Below are 18318 nucleotides of genomic sequence, written 5' to 3'. Positions count from 1 at the left end.
TATGAATGCACAGGGAATCAGGATTTCAGGCGCAGGTGATAAGAAACACAGTCAAGTCACTGGTGCTTGGTGCTGCCTCCTGCCCCGAGAAAAGGTATCCTTGGGCCTGTGCTAGGCAGACCAATTCCCGTTCGCGCGATTGCTCCCAGCCCAGGGCTCCGAAGCTGGCAGTGCGCGTAGGATTAGTTCCTGGTGCTGCGGGCGAGTTTTCTCCCAGCCCAGGGCTCTGAAGCCCGAAGTGCGTGCAGGATCGGTTCCAAGGTGCTTGCGCACTTCCAGGCCAAGGTTCCTGCAGCGCTGAGGCCCCGGCAAGGGGCGGGTCTATCAGTTACTATGGCGCTGCCCGCGAGCCTGCGGGAAGGGGGGGTGGGCTCTGTTACTCACGGATCTGCCGCGGGGATCTCCGAACTTTTGGTGTCCGCAGGTCTGTAGCTGTGGTCGCAGGTCTCTGTCCCCAGTGGCTGCAGGGTCCTGGTATGCGTCTGAGATCAGACTGGGTGGTGCTGAGGCCAGGATCCTAGTCTCAAGCAGCTCTGTTTCCCAAGATGGCGTGGTCGCTGTGCCTGGGCTGGCCGCCTAGGAGTGTCCGCGCCGGGAGCTGGACTCCGCCGCCTAAGACTGCCCGGTTTAGCAGCCCCTTAGAAGACCTGCAGAATCTAGCTGTCCCTAGCTCATACACACACACCACACACGTCCACACACTCCTCTATCACTTCCTTGCACTCTCACACTCTCTCCCTCCCTACCTTCCTGCTGGTCGCCATTTTTTCTTCTCTCTTGAAGTAGTACCACATCTCATTTATTTGTTTATTCGCTTTCTCTGTGCTTCATTTGTGTAGTTTCTGTGGCTATATCTTTAATTTATTAACCTTTTCTTCTGCAGTTTCTATTCTGCCTTTCACCCCACCCACTGCATTTTTTACCTGGGACATGGTAGTTTCATCTCTAGAAATTTGATTCGGGTCTTCTTTTTTATATCTCCCAAGTCTCCATTCAGTGTTTGAACATGTAGAGTGCTTTTAAAACAACAGTGTTCATTTTCTTGTCTATTAATTCTAGCACCCGTGTCAGTTCCGAGTCAGTTCCTACTGATGGATTTTCTCCTTGTTGTTTTCCTGCTTCTTGGCACGCCGCTAATATTTGATTGGATGGCTGATGTTGTGAGTGCTGGGTATTTTGTATTCCTGTTCTATTATTGAGCTTTCCATGGGGCAGTTAAGCTACTTTGAACAGTTTGCCCCTTTCTGGTCTTGCATTTAAGATGTTTAGGTGGAACCAGAACTATGGTTTGCCTAGTGCTTTTTATTCGGCACAGCCGAGGTCAGGCCTTTCTGCGTGCATTGCCTAATTAATACATTAGGAAATTTTTCCAGTCTGGCTGGTGGGAACGTACAGTGTTCATGGCCTTCAGTGAGCTCGGCTACTGCTCTCTGTAATTCAGGGGCCCCTCAAGGGGCAATTCTGCCCCCAGAGCACAGTTGGCAATGGCTGAAGGTATGTTTTACTGATGTGACTAGGGGTGCTGCTGGAATCTAGTGGGTAGAGGCCAGGACTGCTGCTGAACATCCTACTATAGGATCGCCCCCAATAAAAGGGGATTTTTTTTTTTCATCTAAAATGTCAGTGATGCTGCGGATGGGAAGCTCCATGCTAATTCTTTCCAATCCTTTTTTGGCCTCTGGTAAGTTCCTCACACACAGGTGCTGGTCAGTGCTGGGCGAATCCCCAAGAAGGATCCTCTGCAGACCCCAGAGTTCCTTCTCCATGTAGCTCCCCTTTTCCAGCACTTTGCCCTGCAGATTCTGATCACCTGGCCTACCAGACTTTCAGCTCTGCCTCTGGCTTAGGGAGTCTGCTGGCTCCCCCTGCCTTTCTTGCAGCTGTGCTGTGGCCTGGAAATTCCCTCAAGGCAGTGAGCACGGCTAACCAAGGGCTCTCTTGTTTGTTTCCCGTTTCTCAAGGTTTGTTGTCCGTCATGACTTCATGGAAATGACTTGAAAACTGTGTTTCATGCATTTTGTTGTGGTTGCTGTTTAGACAGGAGGGTACATCCAGTTTCTGCTACGCCATCTTGTCTGGAAGCAGAAGTTGACTTATTTATTATTGCTGTCAAATGATCTCTTTATTTCCTGTCATGTTTAAAGAAAGCAGCCGGCCTTGTGTTAACCTTATCAACCACAACTATTTCCCATTTTTATTTTTTTATTTTCCTGTATCTTCTCAACAAGCATCACTTTTATTACTCATATTAGACACCCCTTTCCCTATATTTCTTCCCACAGTTTTGTTTGTGTTTTAACTTTGCGCCTCAAACACAATAGCTAAATTCACTTGCATTCTTCTGTTTGAAAATGTAAGCTCTAATGTGACTTATGCTTGAGTTTAGCGTTGCAAAAATAAACCACCACAATGTGATTTTATGTTGGAGTTTAATTATTTCAATTCTTTGATCTGTAACTTTGCCTCGGGAACCAAAATTTCCTCTAAAATGAACAATTGTAATTGATTTCCTCTTGTGTTCAATCTCGCTATTTTGAGAAAGGAAGCACTTTGAAATTCTTATGGCGGATAAACATTCTGTATTTACTGTTTGGTTAATGTAATTGGTAATAAGTCATAAAAACCAACTTATTAGGGAAAACTATGGATTGCAAATAACAAAAGGCACATTTTCTCAGGATTGTGTATAAAGAACTTAATTCAGATCTTGAGTCTAAAATATGTTTGGGTGAACTAGTGTTTCTCTGAAGTCTGCTTATTCTTTTGGGAGAGCTTTTCAAACTATTGTAAAGTCAGGAGGACAGTGTATGCAGAAATTATTCCAGGAAACAATCAGAAATGCACAATTCTTACGGAAAATAAATAACAACAGAAGCATTAGTGGCATCAACCAAAAGATTACTTAATCCTTTGGGTTCAGATGTGTGCTTTTATTCCAGGTGCTGGATAGACACATAAGCTCCTGGAATTTTAGAAGAACAGGTGATTTTAGGAATATTTATTATAGGCCTGATAGATTTTAATCATTGGTATCAAGGGTTTTAAAGACATAGAAAGTCCAATTCAAATCAGATTACTTCCTAAAGTACGATTTAAAAAATGTTCCTTTGGAATTAGGAACATGTTATGAAACAATGTAATAATATTAAATTCTCTAGCCAAGTTTCAAAGCATCCTATATAGTAAAAGCCTAGGTGGTGCAACGCTCTTGCGCGATGCTGCCACAAGATGGCCAGCAGGGAGGGCAGTTGGGAGCGACCAGGCCTGCAGGGGAGGGCAGTTGAGAGGGACCAGGCCTGCAGGGCAGAGCAGTTGGAGGTCATCGGTCCGCCAGAGGAGGAAAGTTGAGGGCAATCAGGCTGGCAGGGGAGCAGTTAGGCATCAATCAGGCCAGCAGGCAGGTGAGCGGTTAGGAGCCAGCAGTCCCGGATTGTGAGAGGAATGTCTGACTGCCATTTTAGACCCGATCCCGCAGCAGCAGTCGGACATCCCCCTCAGATATCCCCCTCAGTGTCCCCCTCAGACATCCCCTGAGGGTCCCAGATTGGAGAGGGTGCAGGCCGGGCTGAGGGACACCCCCCCCTGCACGAATTTCATGCACAGGGCCTCTGGTGTTTTAATAATATCTCTGAAATAGAGGGTATGATCACCCTAAGTCTAGCGTCCCTAAGTCAGGGACTGCCTGCCCACTCCCTCAGTGGATCAGATACATTGCAAGAGATTGAGGAAAAGCAAATAACCGTATAATGGCATTTGCTTTAAGACCAGCTGTGTTTTCTGAAGGAGTGTTATGGTTTTTAACTGAGTTGTTTTTCAAGGAACTAATGAAAATGAACCAAATCAGATTGGTATTGTCACGTAGTCGTGGCAGCCAATTCAATCAAAAGTGCTTGGTCAACTTTCTCCCTAATGGCTTTCCTTATTTTTCACAAGCCCTGCCCACCGAGGCAGGAAGGTTAAGTGCTTTATGCTAAAAAGTGCACAGTGACCCTCTTTTTGGTGGAGGACCATGCAATGGCCACCAAAGTGCTCCAACAACTTAGCGCTACATCTTTTAACCTTCTCGTCTCCAGCCTTGAGTGCAGGAGATGGCAGAGGACTGCCTTTGAAGTCACATGGAACTCATTGACTTGCTTCTGAGGGAAAACGGTGGCTGCAAACATTACAGTGCAATAGAACTCCTTGAAGAGTTCAAACGACATACACAAATGGACAAACAGGTGCAAAGGGCTTTTCAGTTTGAAATCCCTCTGAGATCAAAATGGCTTTGTCTCTGGTGGTGTCTTTGAGTCCTACATCTTGATTTATCACGGCATTGAGGATTGCTTCACAAATAAAGATGACTCAGATACAGTATTTGGTGCTAGAGATGTTCTGTAAAGCTCAAGAACACCTACAATCATCTTTTCGTCACTCATTTTTAACATGCAATTGGTATCGATTCGTAAACATTCATAACATTACCGCAAGGATGCATCTTCACTAAGTGATGATATATGTTCACATCACTCTGTTAAAGAACTTATTGATTATCTCATTTGCAAGATTGTAAAACGGTATCGTGGACTATATAGAAAAGAGAATAGTCTTAACATTCATAGATCCAAAGGGACAAATAAAGACAGAATGGAAGTATGCATGGTCTATCTCAGACATTGGCAATTTTTTTCTCTAAAGAGCTGGAGGGTAGCCCTAGCCTGTTTGGCTCAGTGGATAAGCATTGGCCTGCGGACCAAAAGGTTCCAGTCAAGGGCACGTACCTTGGTTGTAAGCTCCTCCCCTGCCTGGGCCCTGATTGGGGTACGTGCAGGAGGCAACCAATCGATGTGTTTCTCTCACATTGATGTTTCTCTCTGTCTCTCCCTCTCTCTTCCACTCTCCCTAAAAATCAATGGGAAAATATCCTTGGGTGAGGATCAACAACAACAACAACAAAGCCAGAGAGTAAGTAGTTTAGACTTTGCAGGCCATCAGGTCTCTGCCTTAACTTCCCCGGCTGCAGTAACAAATTACCACAAACTTGGGGGCTTAGAGCCGTGGTCGGCAAACTGCAGCTCCTCAGCCACATGCAGCTCTTTGGCCCCTTGAGTGTGGCTCTTCCACAAAATACCACGTGCGGGCGCACACGTACAGTGCGATTGAAACTTCGTGGCCCATGCGCAGATGTCGGTATTTTGTGGAAGAGACACACTCAAGGGGCCAAAGAGTCGCATGTGGCTCGTGAGCTGCAGTTTGCCGACCACTGGCTTAGGAGGACCCTAATGAAGTTAATAACAATGTACCTACCTATATAGTTTAAGTTTTAAAAATTTGGCTCTCAAAAGAAATTTCAATCGTTGTACTGTTGATATTTGGCTCTGTTGACTAATGAGTTTGCCGACCACTGGCTTAGAGCAACGGAAGTGTATTCTCTCAGCTCTGAAGGCAGAAGCATGAAATCCAGATGGTGGCAGGGCCGTGCTCTCTCTGGAGTTCTCGGGAAGCATCTCTTGTAGTCTCTCTCCCAGCTTCTGACGGTGCCGGCAGCCCTTGCATTTCTTGGCTTGTAGCTGCATCGCTCCAATCTCCGCCTTGGTCCTCACGTGGCCTGTTTTCCTGTTTGCGTGTATGTCCCTGTATCCATACCTCCCTCTTCTGTCTCTCATAGTGATGCCAGTCACTGGGTTCAGGACCCACCCTAATCCAGTATGACCTCAGCTTAACTTGATTATAACTTCCAAGACCATATTTCCAGAGAAAGTCACATGCACAGGTACCAGGGATTAAGACACCCACATGGCCTTTTTGGAGACACGATTCAATTTCCTACAGTCTCTGTTACAACCACTCAATTCTGTGGCACAGGCACAGCCAAGGACAATCCATAAAGAAACACACATGCTGTGTTCCAGTAAAATTTATTTACGGAAACAGCTGATTGGATGGCTTTGGCCGGCAGACTAGAATTTACCAGTCAGTGCCTGGTGATCTAACTGAAGCAAAACTGCAGTAAAAAAAACATACACATAGACACCATAAAACACTTTTCCCTTGCTTCAATCAGTCCATTTTAAAGTATAACAATGCATACATCAGTGTATATATAGAAACACTTATTTTAAAATAGATGGCAACTTGGGGCAAAAAAAAAAAATGGAACTTTTATAATGATCTCAAATCCCAAAGCTCTGTTCCTAAAAATGCTTGAATTAGCTTTTTTTTTTTTTCTGGTCAATTAAGAGCTTTTTGATGATCATTTAGTTTTGAGGGTCTACATGGACTTTCAGCCAATGAGATGCAGACTACTTTGGAGACAAGATTTGCGTTGAACTCAGACATATTTGCTCACTCTATTAGAAAGAAGGTGCCTACGAACCCCACTGAACGTTCACTCCACGAGGGCAGGCACACCGTTTCAGCCAATGGTGGGTCCTCAGGGCATAGAAGAGACTGTAATAGTCACTCGATAAATACTTGTCTAAAGTAACTTGTTCGCTAGCATAAGAAGAGTGAATCCGTGTATTGTTGTCTTAATCCTAATGTATAAAAATAGTCTCCGTCACCATACCTTAAAATTATTGATAGTCTTAAACTGAAAGGAAAGCTAGACTAAGAGAAATCCAATTTCAATTAAGAGCGATGAGGAGAATTTGTAAAGAGACTAATGGGGGTAATAAATCAGAAGGAGTCCGTGGATAATATTAGTTTTTGAAGATCAGATTTATGCAATCGAAGGAAAAGGTGGGAAGTCAAGATCCATTTCAACAACCGAGCTAAGAGGTTAGCAGCTACTCCCTCTGGCCCAGCTCAACGCAACAGCAGAACAGCGAGGACCCCTGAGAGGCAGCCCGGCCCTGGTGGCTGGGGGAGGAAAGGGTGTTGTTGGGTTGAAGAGGGCGCAGGAGGAGCAATGCTCTGGGAGGCTGTGAAGGTTCCAGCTCAGAGTCTGGCCTTCCTTACCGCTGGATGGAAGGCAGAGATTTGCACGTGAAAGGTGTAGGACGGTAACGTTGCTCAGGAAGAATTAAGGTGCATGACAGCGGAGACATAAGCTGAGACCCAAGGGAGAAGTGGCTGTAGGATTCCATGCTGGAAGCACATTAAAGAACCCTGTGAGTCCGGCCGGTGTGGGTCAGTGATTGAGCTTTGACCTATGAACCAGGAGGTCATGGTTCGATTTCCCGTCAGGGCATATGTCCGAATTGTGGGCTCGATGCCCAGTGTGGGGCGTGCAGGAGGCAGCCGATCAATGATTCTCTTTCATTATTGATGTTTCTATCTCTCTCTCCCTCTCCCTTCCTCTCTGAAATCAATAAAAATATTTTTTTATAAAGAAAAAGGAAGGGAAAGTACTTACAAATGAAGAAAATGTTACAAGGGAAAATGTTTCCATTGTGGAAAATGTAACAAGCATGCTGAGGCCAGGTGTAAGCTGCATTGGTGCTGCATTCAGCTTGTTTTTTGTATCAATGTGGAAATTCAGATATAGTAGCTTAAACAAGCACCCATAACTCACTAACAGAAAACGTGCCTCAACTCCTAATAATCAGGATAATTTACACTGAACCCACCAATGTTCACTTCTTGTTGAAAGCGAATTTTTTAAGTATATTTCTAATTGATTTGAGAGAGGGGGAGGGGGAGGGAACTAGAGAAACATCCAGGCAAGAGAACCACCCCTCGGCTGCTCCTGCACGCCCCCTACTGGGCATCCATTCCGCAACAGGCACCTGCCCTGAGCTGAATGGAACCTGCAGCCTGGAGGTGCAGGGGAGGATGCTCAACCCACTGAGCTCACTGCCCGGGCGAGCCTGTGTCCAGATGAAGGGGACACTGACCGCCTGCCCCCCTTTTCTCCTTCCAGAGAGCCGATGAGAGCCGCCCCCTGAGCCGCGCCCGCCGCCCCCAGGACCCATGTGCGCCCGGAAGGAATGAAGCATGGATGTGAAGGAGCGGAGGCCCTACTGCTCCCTGACCAAGGGCAGGCGCGAGAAGGAGCGGCGGCACACCAACTCCTCGGCCGACAACGAGGAGTGTAGGGTGCCCACGCAGAAGTCCTACAGCTCCAGCGAGACGCTCAAGGCCTTCGACCACGACTCCTCCCGGCTGCTCTACGGGAACAGAGTGAAGGACCTGGTTCACCGGGAAGCGGATGAGTACAGCAGACAAGGTAGGTGCCTGCTGGCCAGCAAGGCCTGCTCAGGGGGGGCAGCGGGGAGGCCGCTGGGCACCTGAGCGCTCACCTGTCCCCGCTCACCGTGACATGGTTGTATTCTGAGGTCGCAGTCCTATCCTCTGACTCAGATTTTGAAACAATTTTTTTTAGATGGTCACATACTATTCCATATTATTGGTAGAAAACCACCTGCATGCATAGGGACCCCAGCTACAGGTAGCCACTCCACATTTTTAAAAATATATATATTTTTATTGATGTCAGAGAGAAAGGGAGAGGGAGAGAGAGAGAGAAACACCAATGATGAGAGAATCATTGATCGGCTGCCTCCTGCACGCCCCCTACTGGGGATCAAGCCTGCAACCCAGGCCTGTGCCCTGATGGGGAATCTAACCGTGACCTCCTGGTTCATAGGTCAATGCTCAACTTCTGAGCCATGTGTGTGTGAGGTCTGGGACTCCGGATGTGGCCAGGTGTTTGCGCATGAACTTGAATCCCGGTCTCCAGGGCTGTCTCGCAGCCTCATGACGGTGCTCACGGACACGGCTTATGCAGTTAGCACTGGGGCAGGGGAGCAGGAGCTGCTGGGGAGGAAGCTGGCCTTTCCCTCATGAGAAAGGAGGAAGTTTCCATCGGGTCATCTCCTGGCCCATCCCGCCCCGCTGGTGGGTCTGCGTTTGCACAAGAGCCTGCTTGCAAGGGCTCCACCGTCTCTCGCAGGCAACCTGGGACGCTGAGGTTGTACTTTAACATCCTCGTTTCCCATAGCACAACCCACCACGGTCTGTTCAGTCGCATATGTTTGTTGAGCGTTTTTACGCTCTGTCCTCTGCCGGCATATTCTGCCAGTGACTTCTGTGACTTTACTTCACAATCCGGAATTTACCGATGTCTACGCTTTGAGACAGTAGCTCATTTTAAATTAGGCACACAGGGTTATATTTTGTTTCTTCTAATACAGTCATGAGTTGTGGGCAAGATTACTGCTAATAAAAATAAAATCCTCTTATACTGGTATTGCACAGTCAATTTACATAGAGCTTGGCATCCCTTCGCCAATTTAATCAGGAAACGAAGAAACATAAACTTCAAAGATAAAGGACATTTTCATCCTTTTCCAATCACCTTACAGACACTGTGACTAACAGTTTGATATTGGGCAGGAACAAATGTAAGAAAAAGTAATAATGCAATAAATCATTCAAAAGTTTGAAAATTCCCCATGCATTATGGGAAGAGCCATCCTAACTAGACTGAAATGCCGTTCGCTCGCCCAAACCCATTTACATCAAAGCAGACTCATTTGATTTGCTAAAGAGTGGGTTTTCTTTTTCTCCCCAAAAGCATGCCTTCATTACAGGTGTCAATTTCACGGAAGGGGGCAAAACAGCTTAAGATTTTTCATCCAGTTTTTAGGGGAAGATATAGAACATGTATTAGAGATACGTGATCTTGTTAAGTGGGGTTTAATTCATTGTATACTGCATTATAATTCTTAACCCAACTTTCTTTACTTTCTTTTCTTCCGTATTATCTACACAGCCAATATAGACCATCAGGGTACGTTTTTCACAGATTTAAAAAATAGCCGGCAGTTGTAGAAATGCGTGCAATCGGAACCAGTGTAATTCCTGCTTTTTGTAACAAAAACAGCTGTTCAGTGCCCTCCTGGGAAACACCACACTGTGGGAGGCGATTAGAAGGGAAGAGGCCCAAGAGGCGGGCTGAGCTGGGAGGCGCGTCTCCACCCCCCGCGAGCAGGCCCTGTGGCAGAGCGGGGATGCTGGGGGGTGAGAAACAGCGAGCTGACGTGTTCACCTCCCGGGCAGCGCCAATCCCGTGCAGAGCCCGTTGTGGATGGCATGGCGATGCCGCCTGTGGAAACCCTGGAACTTAGTTCTTAGGGACCCGATAGCACCATCGCTCAGCTCCTCCCAGGCCATGGACGAGAGAATGAAAAGGGACAGGAGAGACAGCGAGCCAGCCTCCTGTGGCAGTGGAGGCCACTGGCAGGAGCAGTAAGTGGAGTCATGATTAGAGGTTTCAGAGCAGAGGTCAAAGGCGAAGGCACAGGTCCCCTAAACGTACGTGTTCATAAATCAGAGAGTATCAAACACACACAGGGCCCAGCCTGCGTGGCTCAGTGGTTGAGCATCAACCTGGGAACCAGGAGGTCATGGTTCAATTCCTGGTCAAGGGCACATGCCTGGGTTGTGGGCTCCATTCCCAGTGTGGGGCGTGCAGGAGGCAGCTGACCCGTGATTCTCTCTCATCACTGATGTTTCTCTCTCTCTCTCTCCCTCTCCCTTCCTCTCTGAAATCAATAAACATATATTTTATTTTAAAAAGGAAAAGAAAACATTAAACACACACACACACACACACACACACACACACACACGGACTGTGCTGCTATGTAGAGCTCCCGTGCCCTGACCCCTCAGTGGGCAGACACACAGGCATGGGCACTGCCATTCCCCCCTCGGGCCACCTCTGAGGAAGGCCCTGGTGGGTAGTGTCCTCCTGTCACAGACTGAGACGTTGGGGCGCAGGGAGGCCCGTGGTGGTGCCGTGGCCGAGCTGGGACTGGAACCCAGGCCCTCTGTCCCTAGTGTTCAGGCTTCTAACCTCGGTGCACTCGCCAAGACCGGAAACAGGTCGTTGCGTATCCTAAGCACCCATTGGTTTGTCAGTGTCAGTCCATTTTGGTTTTTTTTTTTAGTTTTTAAATCTTTATTGTTGAAACTATTGCATATGTCCCCTTTCTTCCCCCACTGACCCCTTCTGGCCTGCCCCTGCCCCCCCACCCATGCCCTTGGCCTTCACCACCCGATTGTCTGTGCACATGTGCATACCTGCATACAAGTTCTTTGGTTGATCTCTTCCCACCCTCCCGCCTTCCCCCGCCTTCCCTCTGAGGTTCAGCAGTCTGCTCCATGCTTCCATGTTCTGACGGTGGGCTGGAGGGGGTGAGGGCACTGAGGCATATTTAGGAAATAGAGCTGATATGGGTCCCTGAGGCTGAGGCAGGAGGAGGGTGGCCATACCTTTTCTTACTGGGCTTTGCTACGGGGCAGGTTTGTAGCAGGAACAGTGGAAGGAAAATCGGCTCTCAGGGTCTGTTTTTCTCGCGCCAGCATCACGGCAAATCCTCCTAGACTCTCATTTTCTTTGAACCTGACAAATGTCAGTGTTTCCTCCCTGACAGGGATGCTGTGGGATTAATTATTTAATTGACAAAATGTGCTTCCTGCCACTGCTCCTGACATCAGACACATAATAAAAATGAAAGATTAAAAATGTTAATAGTAGCCAAGGACCGTTGAAACAGTTCCAAAGAGTGTTGCTGATTGAGCCTGTCCACGGAGTGTCAGTCCTGAACCCACGTGTCCCGTGGCTGACGCAGGGAGAGGCAGCGTCGGCTGCGGGAGGGTGCAGTGGGGACCCTGTTAATGCAAGTACAAGGATTCCAATCCAGAAATGCGATGCTTTATATGTTTATTCAACAATTTTATGCTCTATTATCAAATTTGATTTTAATCATTTTTATGGCTTTCCTCACCGGCCGGTGACTATTGTTAAGTCCAGGTTATCCTCTTTTTTTTTTTTTTAATGATTTTTTAAAAATATTTTTTATTGATTTCAGAAATGAAGTGAGAGGGAGAGAGAGATAGGAACATCAATGATGAGAGAATCATTGATGGGCTGCCTCCTGCACGCCCCCTACTGGGGATGGAGCCTGCTACCCAGGCATGTCTCTTTGATAGGAATCGAACCCGGGACCCGTCAGTCTGCAGGCCAATGCTCTATCCACTGAGCCAAACTGGCTGGGGCCCAGGTTATCTTTAGATCCTGGGAAGCCGGGATGATTTCATTTGCACAGTAATGTGTGATTTGACTGGATCTCACAGATCTTTCTCTTTAAATGTCCTCATGTGGTTTATTGGGTGATGGAAACAGTTCTCTTTAGCAGCTGGGGAGCTCTCTGTAGGTGTGACAGGGTGAGGGCGACAATGGCTTCTTTTGCATTCTTGGATGCTATTTTCTTTGATTCCCCCTTGAAGAGAATTTATCCTGTCAGGCCTGAGACACATTTCTTCGGAAACAGCTGCATGAGATCGGCCCACACTTTTGGAGCAATGATCAAATAAAAGACCTTTCTTTCTCTCTCTCTCTCTCTCTCTCTCTCTCTCTCTCTCTCTCTCTCTCCCCCTCCCCCCCCCCATTACACTGCCTGTAGTGTTTTTGACCAAACGCGAATGTTTATCCACTCCAATCAGAATGTTGGCCATGACGGTGACTTTTGAAGAGGGGGTGTCGGGAATAAGGACACGTGATCCATAGAACCATAAGCCCGCGTGGAACACCTCTGAGCCGTCTTAACCCAACATGTTCACCAGTTAGAATTTGGTGTTGGGGTTATGAATTCCAGAATTTCAAACTGAAAAGTTCAGCATTTATTCTTACATCTATAGAATGGCCATGGGGAGGAGGGTTACATTTAAAACTCAAGTAGCATTACGTCTACATTTATACACACCTGAGAGCAAAATAGAAAATAAATTAGCAAGGTCGGAAGGGCGAGGGGAAGGCAGATGGGCAAGGGCAGGCGCTCACTGATGTTGGAGGGGGCTCACCCCAGGCTTCTCTCCTCCGTCCTCCTGTTGCCTGGGGATTTGTCTGTCTCCTGCTGCTCACCATTGGCCCTTCCGGCTGCCCCAGCTCTTACAAACCTGCCTCTGCTTCTCAGCTCATGACGTGGCTGGTCCAAGGCCAGTTCAAGTGTAGACCCCACCCTGATTTCTCAACGTGGCGCCTCCCCGGTGGGCTGCATCCTGGCTCCGTCTCTCCTGTAAGTGTTTCAGGTGCTTGACCTTCCCCTGGCCAAGGACAACCCTCTCCCGTGAATGAAAAGGGCATTAGAGGAGCAGGCTGCCTTTGCCTGCAAATATCCAGGACCCCGGCATGATGGTGGCTGGAATGACGCCTCACCCACCATCCCTCAGCCAGCACCTCCCTCCTGTGAGCTGAGCCCTGATCACAGGTGGGATGAGACCTAGAACTCACTAGGGGCCTGAAGGGCAAAGCTGATGCAGGTGCTTTTCCCCAGGTGAGAGCCCAGGATCGGGAGGAGACCTAGGGTGGGGATCAGAAAGGACGCCGTGGCTTTGTGGGCCTGAGAGGGGCTCCCTGCCTCCCCGTGGGCCTGAGGAGCTGGTTTCCTCATTCCCTAAGCAGACGCAGTTTCTCCACTCAGATCTGTGGCAGTCCAACAAGGGAACTGGGGAGTGGAAAGGTGTCCCTAGAGTCTCACAGGACTTCCTCCGGTGTCATAAGGCACCCAGGAGAGCCAGGCCTGCTTCATGGCACCCCGCACACAGGAGGGGTGGGATGGGGCGGGGGGATACAAACAGACATCAGGAAGCGCCCAAGGGAAAGGAGCAATGGAGATGGGAGAGGAAATGAGAACCAAAATTAAAATTATATAAGAGAATGGAAAAAAAAGGAACAACAAAACCAACAATAACAGCTAAATGCTAGGGAGAAAGCTGCAATTTACAAACCAAAAAGATATAATAGATTCATTGAATTAGTTGAAGGTGAGAGGGTGGTCAATAGTTTGAAATTTGAAATTCAAATCAATAGTTTGGAAGACGAAGGAGAAGAAATAACTCAAAAGGGAAAAATACATTTCCAGGTAAAATTAAGAAGGAAACACACACACACACCCCTGAGCACATCCTAGAAAAATTATTTAATTTCATGGATAAAGTTATTTTACAAAATCCAGAGAGAAAAGAAAATGTTGCTTTTCTTGTTAGTTACAAAAGAAACACAAATGAGATGGGTGAGTTTCTCCTCTGCAACAACGGAAGCTGGAAGACAACGGGATAACATCTACCACTCAGGGATCTTACAGACAGAGAAGGTACCATTCGTCTCCCAGAGAAAGTGCACGGTATTTCAGAGCAAAGATTCAGAGACCGTATCACCAATGGATACCATCTGAGGAAGCACTGAAGAAGTGAACCCACCGGAATCAGATACTCTGCTATGAAAAGGAGGGGAAACAGTGATTTACAAACTAAAATTTTATAGGGGGGTGGGGCAGACGTAGGCTTCCGGTTGTTCGTATGGAAAATAATGCAATAATTAATCATTAATACAAGAATAACCTGTTTCGCATGTTCACCACGGTAAGCCTGCCTTTGCCCCACCCTACATGCCTTGGAATCCCAATGATGACGGAGCAACTAAAAATGTGTAAGAAGAACCACCAGGAGGGGAACACGAAAAGCAGGCGACAACTAAGACTACTGCCCCATCTCAGCACCATCCAGCAGGTGGAGGAAAGTGGGAGGGAAGGTGTTCCCAAGTCAGAGCTGAAAAGGGGGGTGGGGGGGGGCGGGTTATGGAATGGAGCCCAAGTGCAGGGAAATAATTGCTACCTTGCACTCGTGTAATAATGAAAAACATGTATTTGAATATGAATGTCAGGAAAAGGCAGGTAATCATTACTAGAATTTTTTTAAAAAGAAAAAAAAAAAGCACAATAGACCTAGCTAATTAGCAGGGGGAAAGGAGAGTGAATAGCAATCCGATCAATTTAGCAACAACAGCTCCAAGGAAAGAAAGGAAACCTGTAGGATCATGAATCACCATGAAATGAGACGGAAGGAGTCAAATGTAGATGAACGTGAAATGAAAATGTGCTGGATTTTTTTTACCAAAACTCTTCAGTCTGTTTATAAAAGCTATTGGTATTCGTAAGAAACAGACATAATGATAAGAAATAGTGGAGAATAATGAGATGGTTTCCGGTGCACAATCCTGTAACGCATCCCCTGAACAGTGTATTGTGTGCCCATCATCCAATGTCAGTCTTCTTCCATCTCCATTCAGCCCCCCTTTCCCTCTTCTACCTGCTCCCACCCTTTCCCTCTGCTAACCACCATGCTCTTGTCTGTGTCTATGAGGATTGCGGGTTTTTGTTTGTTTCTTGCTTAACCTCTTCACCTTTTTTTACCCAGCCCCCAACCACCCTCCCCTCCGACAGCTGTCAGTCTGTTCTCTGCCTCTATGAGTCTGTTTCTGTTTTGTTTGTTAGTTTATTTTGTTCAGGAGATTCCACATATAAGTGAAATCATACGGTATATGTCTTCTCTGATTGGCTTATTTCAGCTAGCATAATGTTCTCCAGGACCATCCATGCTGTCACAAAATCTTATTAACCAATGTCCCACCCAATAAATTCAATTTTAAGAAGTTTAATAAAAAACAAATGAAAAAAGAAAAAATTAAAAGAATAATGAGATGGATATAAAGATATATTAAGTAAATACAAACAAAAAGAAAGCAGGAATAGCAATTTTAATATGAGGAAAAGTAGAATTTATAAATAAAAACACAAAACAGGATAAAGAGGAACAGTGAGGAAGTGATAAAAGACAGAAGGATGAACAGTCTTAAATTGCAAACATTAAACAATATAGCTAACTGAATACAGTAAAAGCTATCTTTTTTAAATGGTGTTAAAATACATTTGTCGTGGGATACTTTTGGTCTACTTCTTTCAAAATCAGATAAATCTCAGAGACAAAAATAAGAGCAATTATACACTATTAATAAAAATTCAGCAAAGATATAAATTCAGAAATTGATAACAGTCAGATAGAAGTGACACTATTTCTCATATATCTATAGAATATCTATGGAAACCAATGTGCATTTAACCACAAAAGGAAACATTAAAATATCAGAAAAAATAGACACTTCATAAATCAAAATATTTGTTCATATTAATTTAGTAGAGTTAGAAATAGATAACAAAAAAAATAAACAAAGCCCCTCCCCCTGGATTATGACACTCTTAGACCCTGCTAAGGAACGGTAGAAAGCAATGAAATAAAAACCCTTATTCCAAAATGTATAAGGAGTCAGTGAAAGCCGTAATCAGAGGGAAAATATCTTGTTAAATAACATATTTAAAGACTGAAGACCAACAAACAGAATTTACCATACATCTTAAGACATGAGTAAAATATCAGAAAAATAAACCAAAGGAAATGGAAAGTGGTAGATATTCAAGATAAAGCTAAAATTAAAAGCAAACATAAAAGCTGATTCTTTCAAAAGACTAAGGAAACAGAAAGCCCCTCATGATTCCTATGAAAGAATAAGGAGAAAGTAAGGCGAGACGCTGGAGACATGGTAACAACGACAAGGGCCTATTCTTACAACACATTTTAAAGCTCTAGAGGAATTTATCTTTTTTCTTAGCGAAATGTAATTAACCCCAAATTATTTCAAAACATGGAGACATCTTGCCAAAATCAGTTACCTCAGAAGAGATTAAAAAGGCCATTAAAAGGGGGCACGGTTGAAAAGGAAAAACTAGATTCCTGGGTCCCTAGGAGAATTTTATTTAACCTTCAAAGCACAACTAAGTGCAATGTCCAAAAAGCTATTCAACACAACACACACCCAGAAAAACGGAAAGCACTAAAGTGCACATGATGAAGTTGACATGCCCTTCATTGTAAAACTTGATTAAAACAGTACATAAAAGAGGCTACCTAGACCAAATTATCTTCTCCATAGATGTGTAAAATCCTAAATAAACATCTATAATAATAAAAGTGTAATATGCTAATTAGAATGGATGACCTTCCGGAGGAAGTCGGGGCTGCGAGAGCCGAGGCAAGCCGCTGCAGCTGCAGTGGCCAAGCCCCTTGCACGAATTTTGTGCATAGGGCCTCTAGTTTGCATATAAGAACCTAGCAATGTGTAAAAGGAGCAATAGGCTAGACCAAATTAATAACCAAGTTGTCACTAACCCTTGATGATAAAGCAAGTTTTTTTCCCCAATGTTAGGAAATCTATAATAAAAGTATAATATGCTAATTACACCGAATGTCCTTCTGGATGACCTTCCGGACAAACCCGGGGCTGCTAGGGAAGCCTGGGTCCCAGGTGCCTGCAAGCAGCCCAAGGAAGCCCTACTCTTGCACAAATTTTGTGCACCAGGCCTCTAGTTAGATTAATAAATCAAAGTAGAAAAATGTGATCTTATCAATAGATGATGAAAAGGTATGGGATAAAACTTAAAGACCATAAAACTTATTAAAATGAAACTCAGGAAGTAACATGAGACGAAAAAACAAATCCATTAGTCGTATGTAAGGTGGCCAATTGAAAACATGAAACAGCTTTGTCAATGGCGAAACCCTAGGAGCATTCAGTTATAATTGGGATCTTAAGGAAGGCTCATCTCCTCTCACAATTAGTATTCAAAATTGTTTTAGACATTTTAGCAATTTTAGTAAGAAAAGATAGTGAAATAATATATATTATTTGGGAAAAGTTAATTTGGTGCTTTTGTTAAATATATGAGTCATTGTATACATACAAAAACCATGTGTCTCTAGTAATAAAAGTTGAAGCAAATTGTTACTTGAATGAATATATGATAAGTATATGGACATCACGGGTACTGTGGCATAGCAGTTAAGAAATGATCTGTGTTTAAGTCCTAGATCTGCCACTCATTAGCTGAGTGGCAAGTGACATATTCTTGGCCAAGTAACATGCTTGGACAAATTAGTTCATTTCTCTGGGCTTCAGTTTTCTTCTCTGTGGATTGTGCTTTAGTTTTCAATCTGCAGTTTGTTGATAATAAAATGAGTTATTATAGGTCAGCTACTGAGAATAATATCTGATGCATGTCCCATACTATTTTTAAATAATTATTAAGCACTAATTGGCTAACTTGTAAGTCAACACATTATCTACAGAATGGTAACAAACACTATAAAATTCTTTGAAACAAATTTTATAAGAGTGGTGTGGGACCTAACATGAAGGGAGCTATAAAATATTACTGAAAGATGTAAAAATAAAAGATCTGAATAAATATAAAGATAGTGTTTTTAGATAGAAAGGATGATATAAGAATATCAATTCGTGAAAAATAAGTGCATAGAAGTCAGGCTAATTTTTAATTGAAGAACGTGATCTTAAAATTCATGTGGAGGAAGAAATGTCTGAAAATAGCCAAAAATATATTTAAAAGATAAATAGTGAAGATCAAATGGCATATGTGTGTGTGTGTATGTGCGTGTGTATGTGTGTGTGTATATATATATGTGTGTGTGTATATATGT

At 44.8% G+C, this 18318-nt stretch overlaps 1 protein-coding gene across 1 annotated transcript in view; it reads left to right on the top strand.

Moving 5' to 3' along the window:
* TENM3 (teneurin transmembrane protein 3) overlaps window positions 1-18318 on the top strand; it is a 600673-nt gene that overhangs the window by 160036 nt on the left and 422319 nt on the right. Inside the window, exon 2 of the mRNA XM_014531397.1 lies at window positions 7844-8149. Within this exon, the coding sequence (XP_014386883.1) occupies window positions 7918-8149 (232 nt within the window). The 5' untranslated portion in view covers window positions 7844-7917. The remainder of the gene's footprint in view (window positions 1-7843; window positions 8150-18318) is intronic.

The sequence above is a fragment of the Myotis brandtii genome, unplaced genomic scaffold (assembly GCF_000412655.1).
Source record: "Myotis brandtii unplaced genomic scaffold, ASM41265v1 scaffold802, whole genome shotgun sequence".
Lineage (NCBI taxonomy): Eukaryota > Metazoa > Chordata > Mammalia > Chiroptera > Vespertilionidae > Myotis > Myotis brandtii.
Note: the sequence above shows the minus strand (reverse complement) of the source record. Positions and strands in the feature narration are given on the sequence as shown.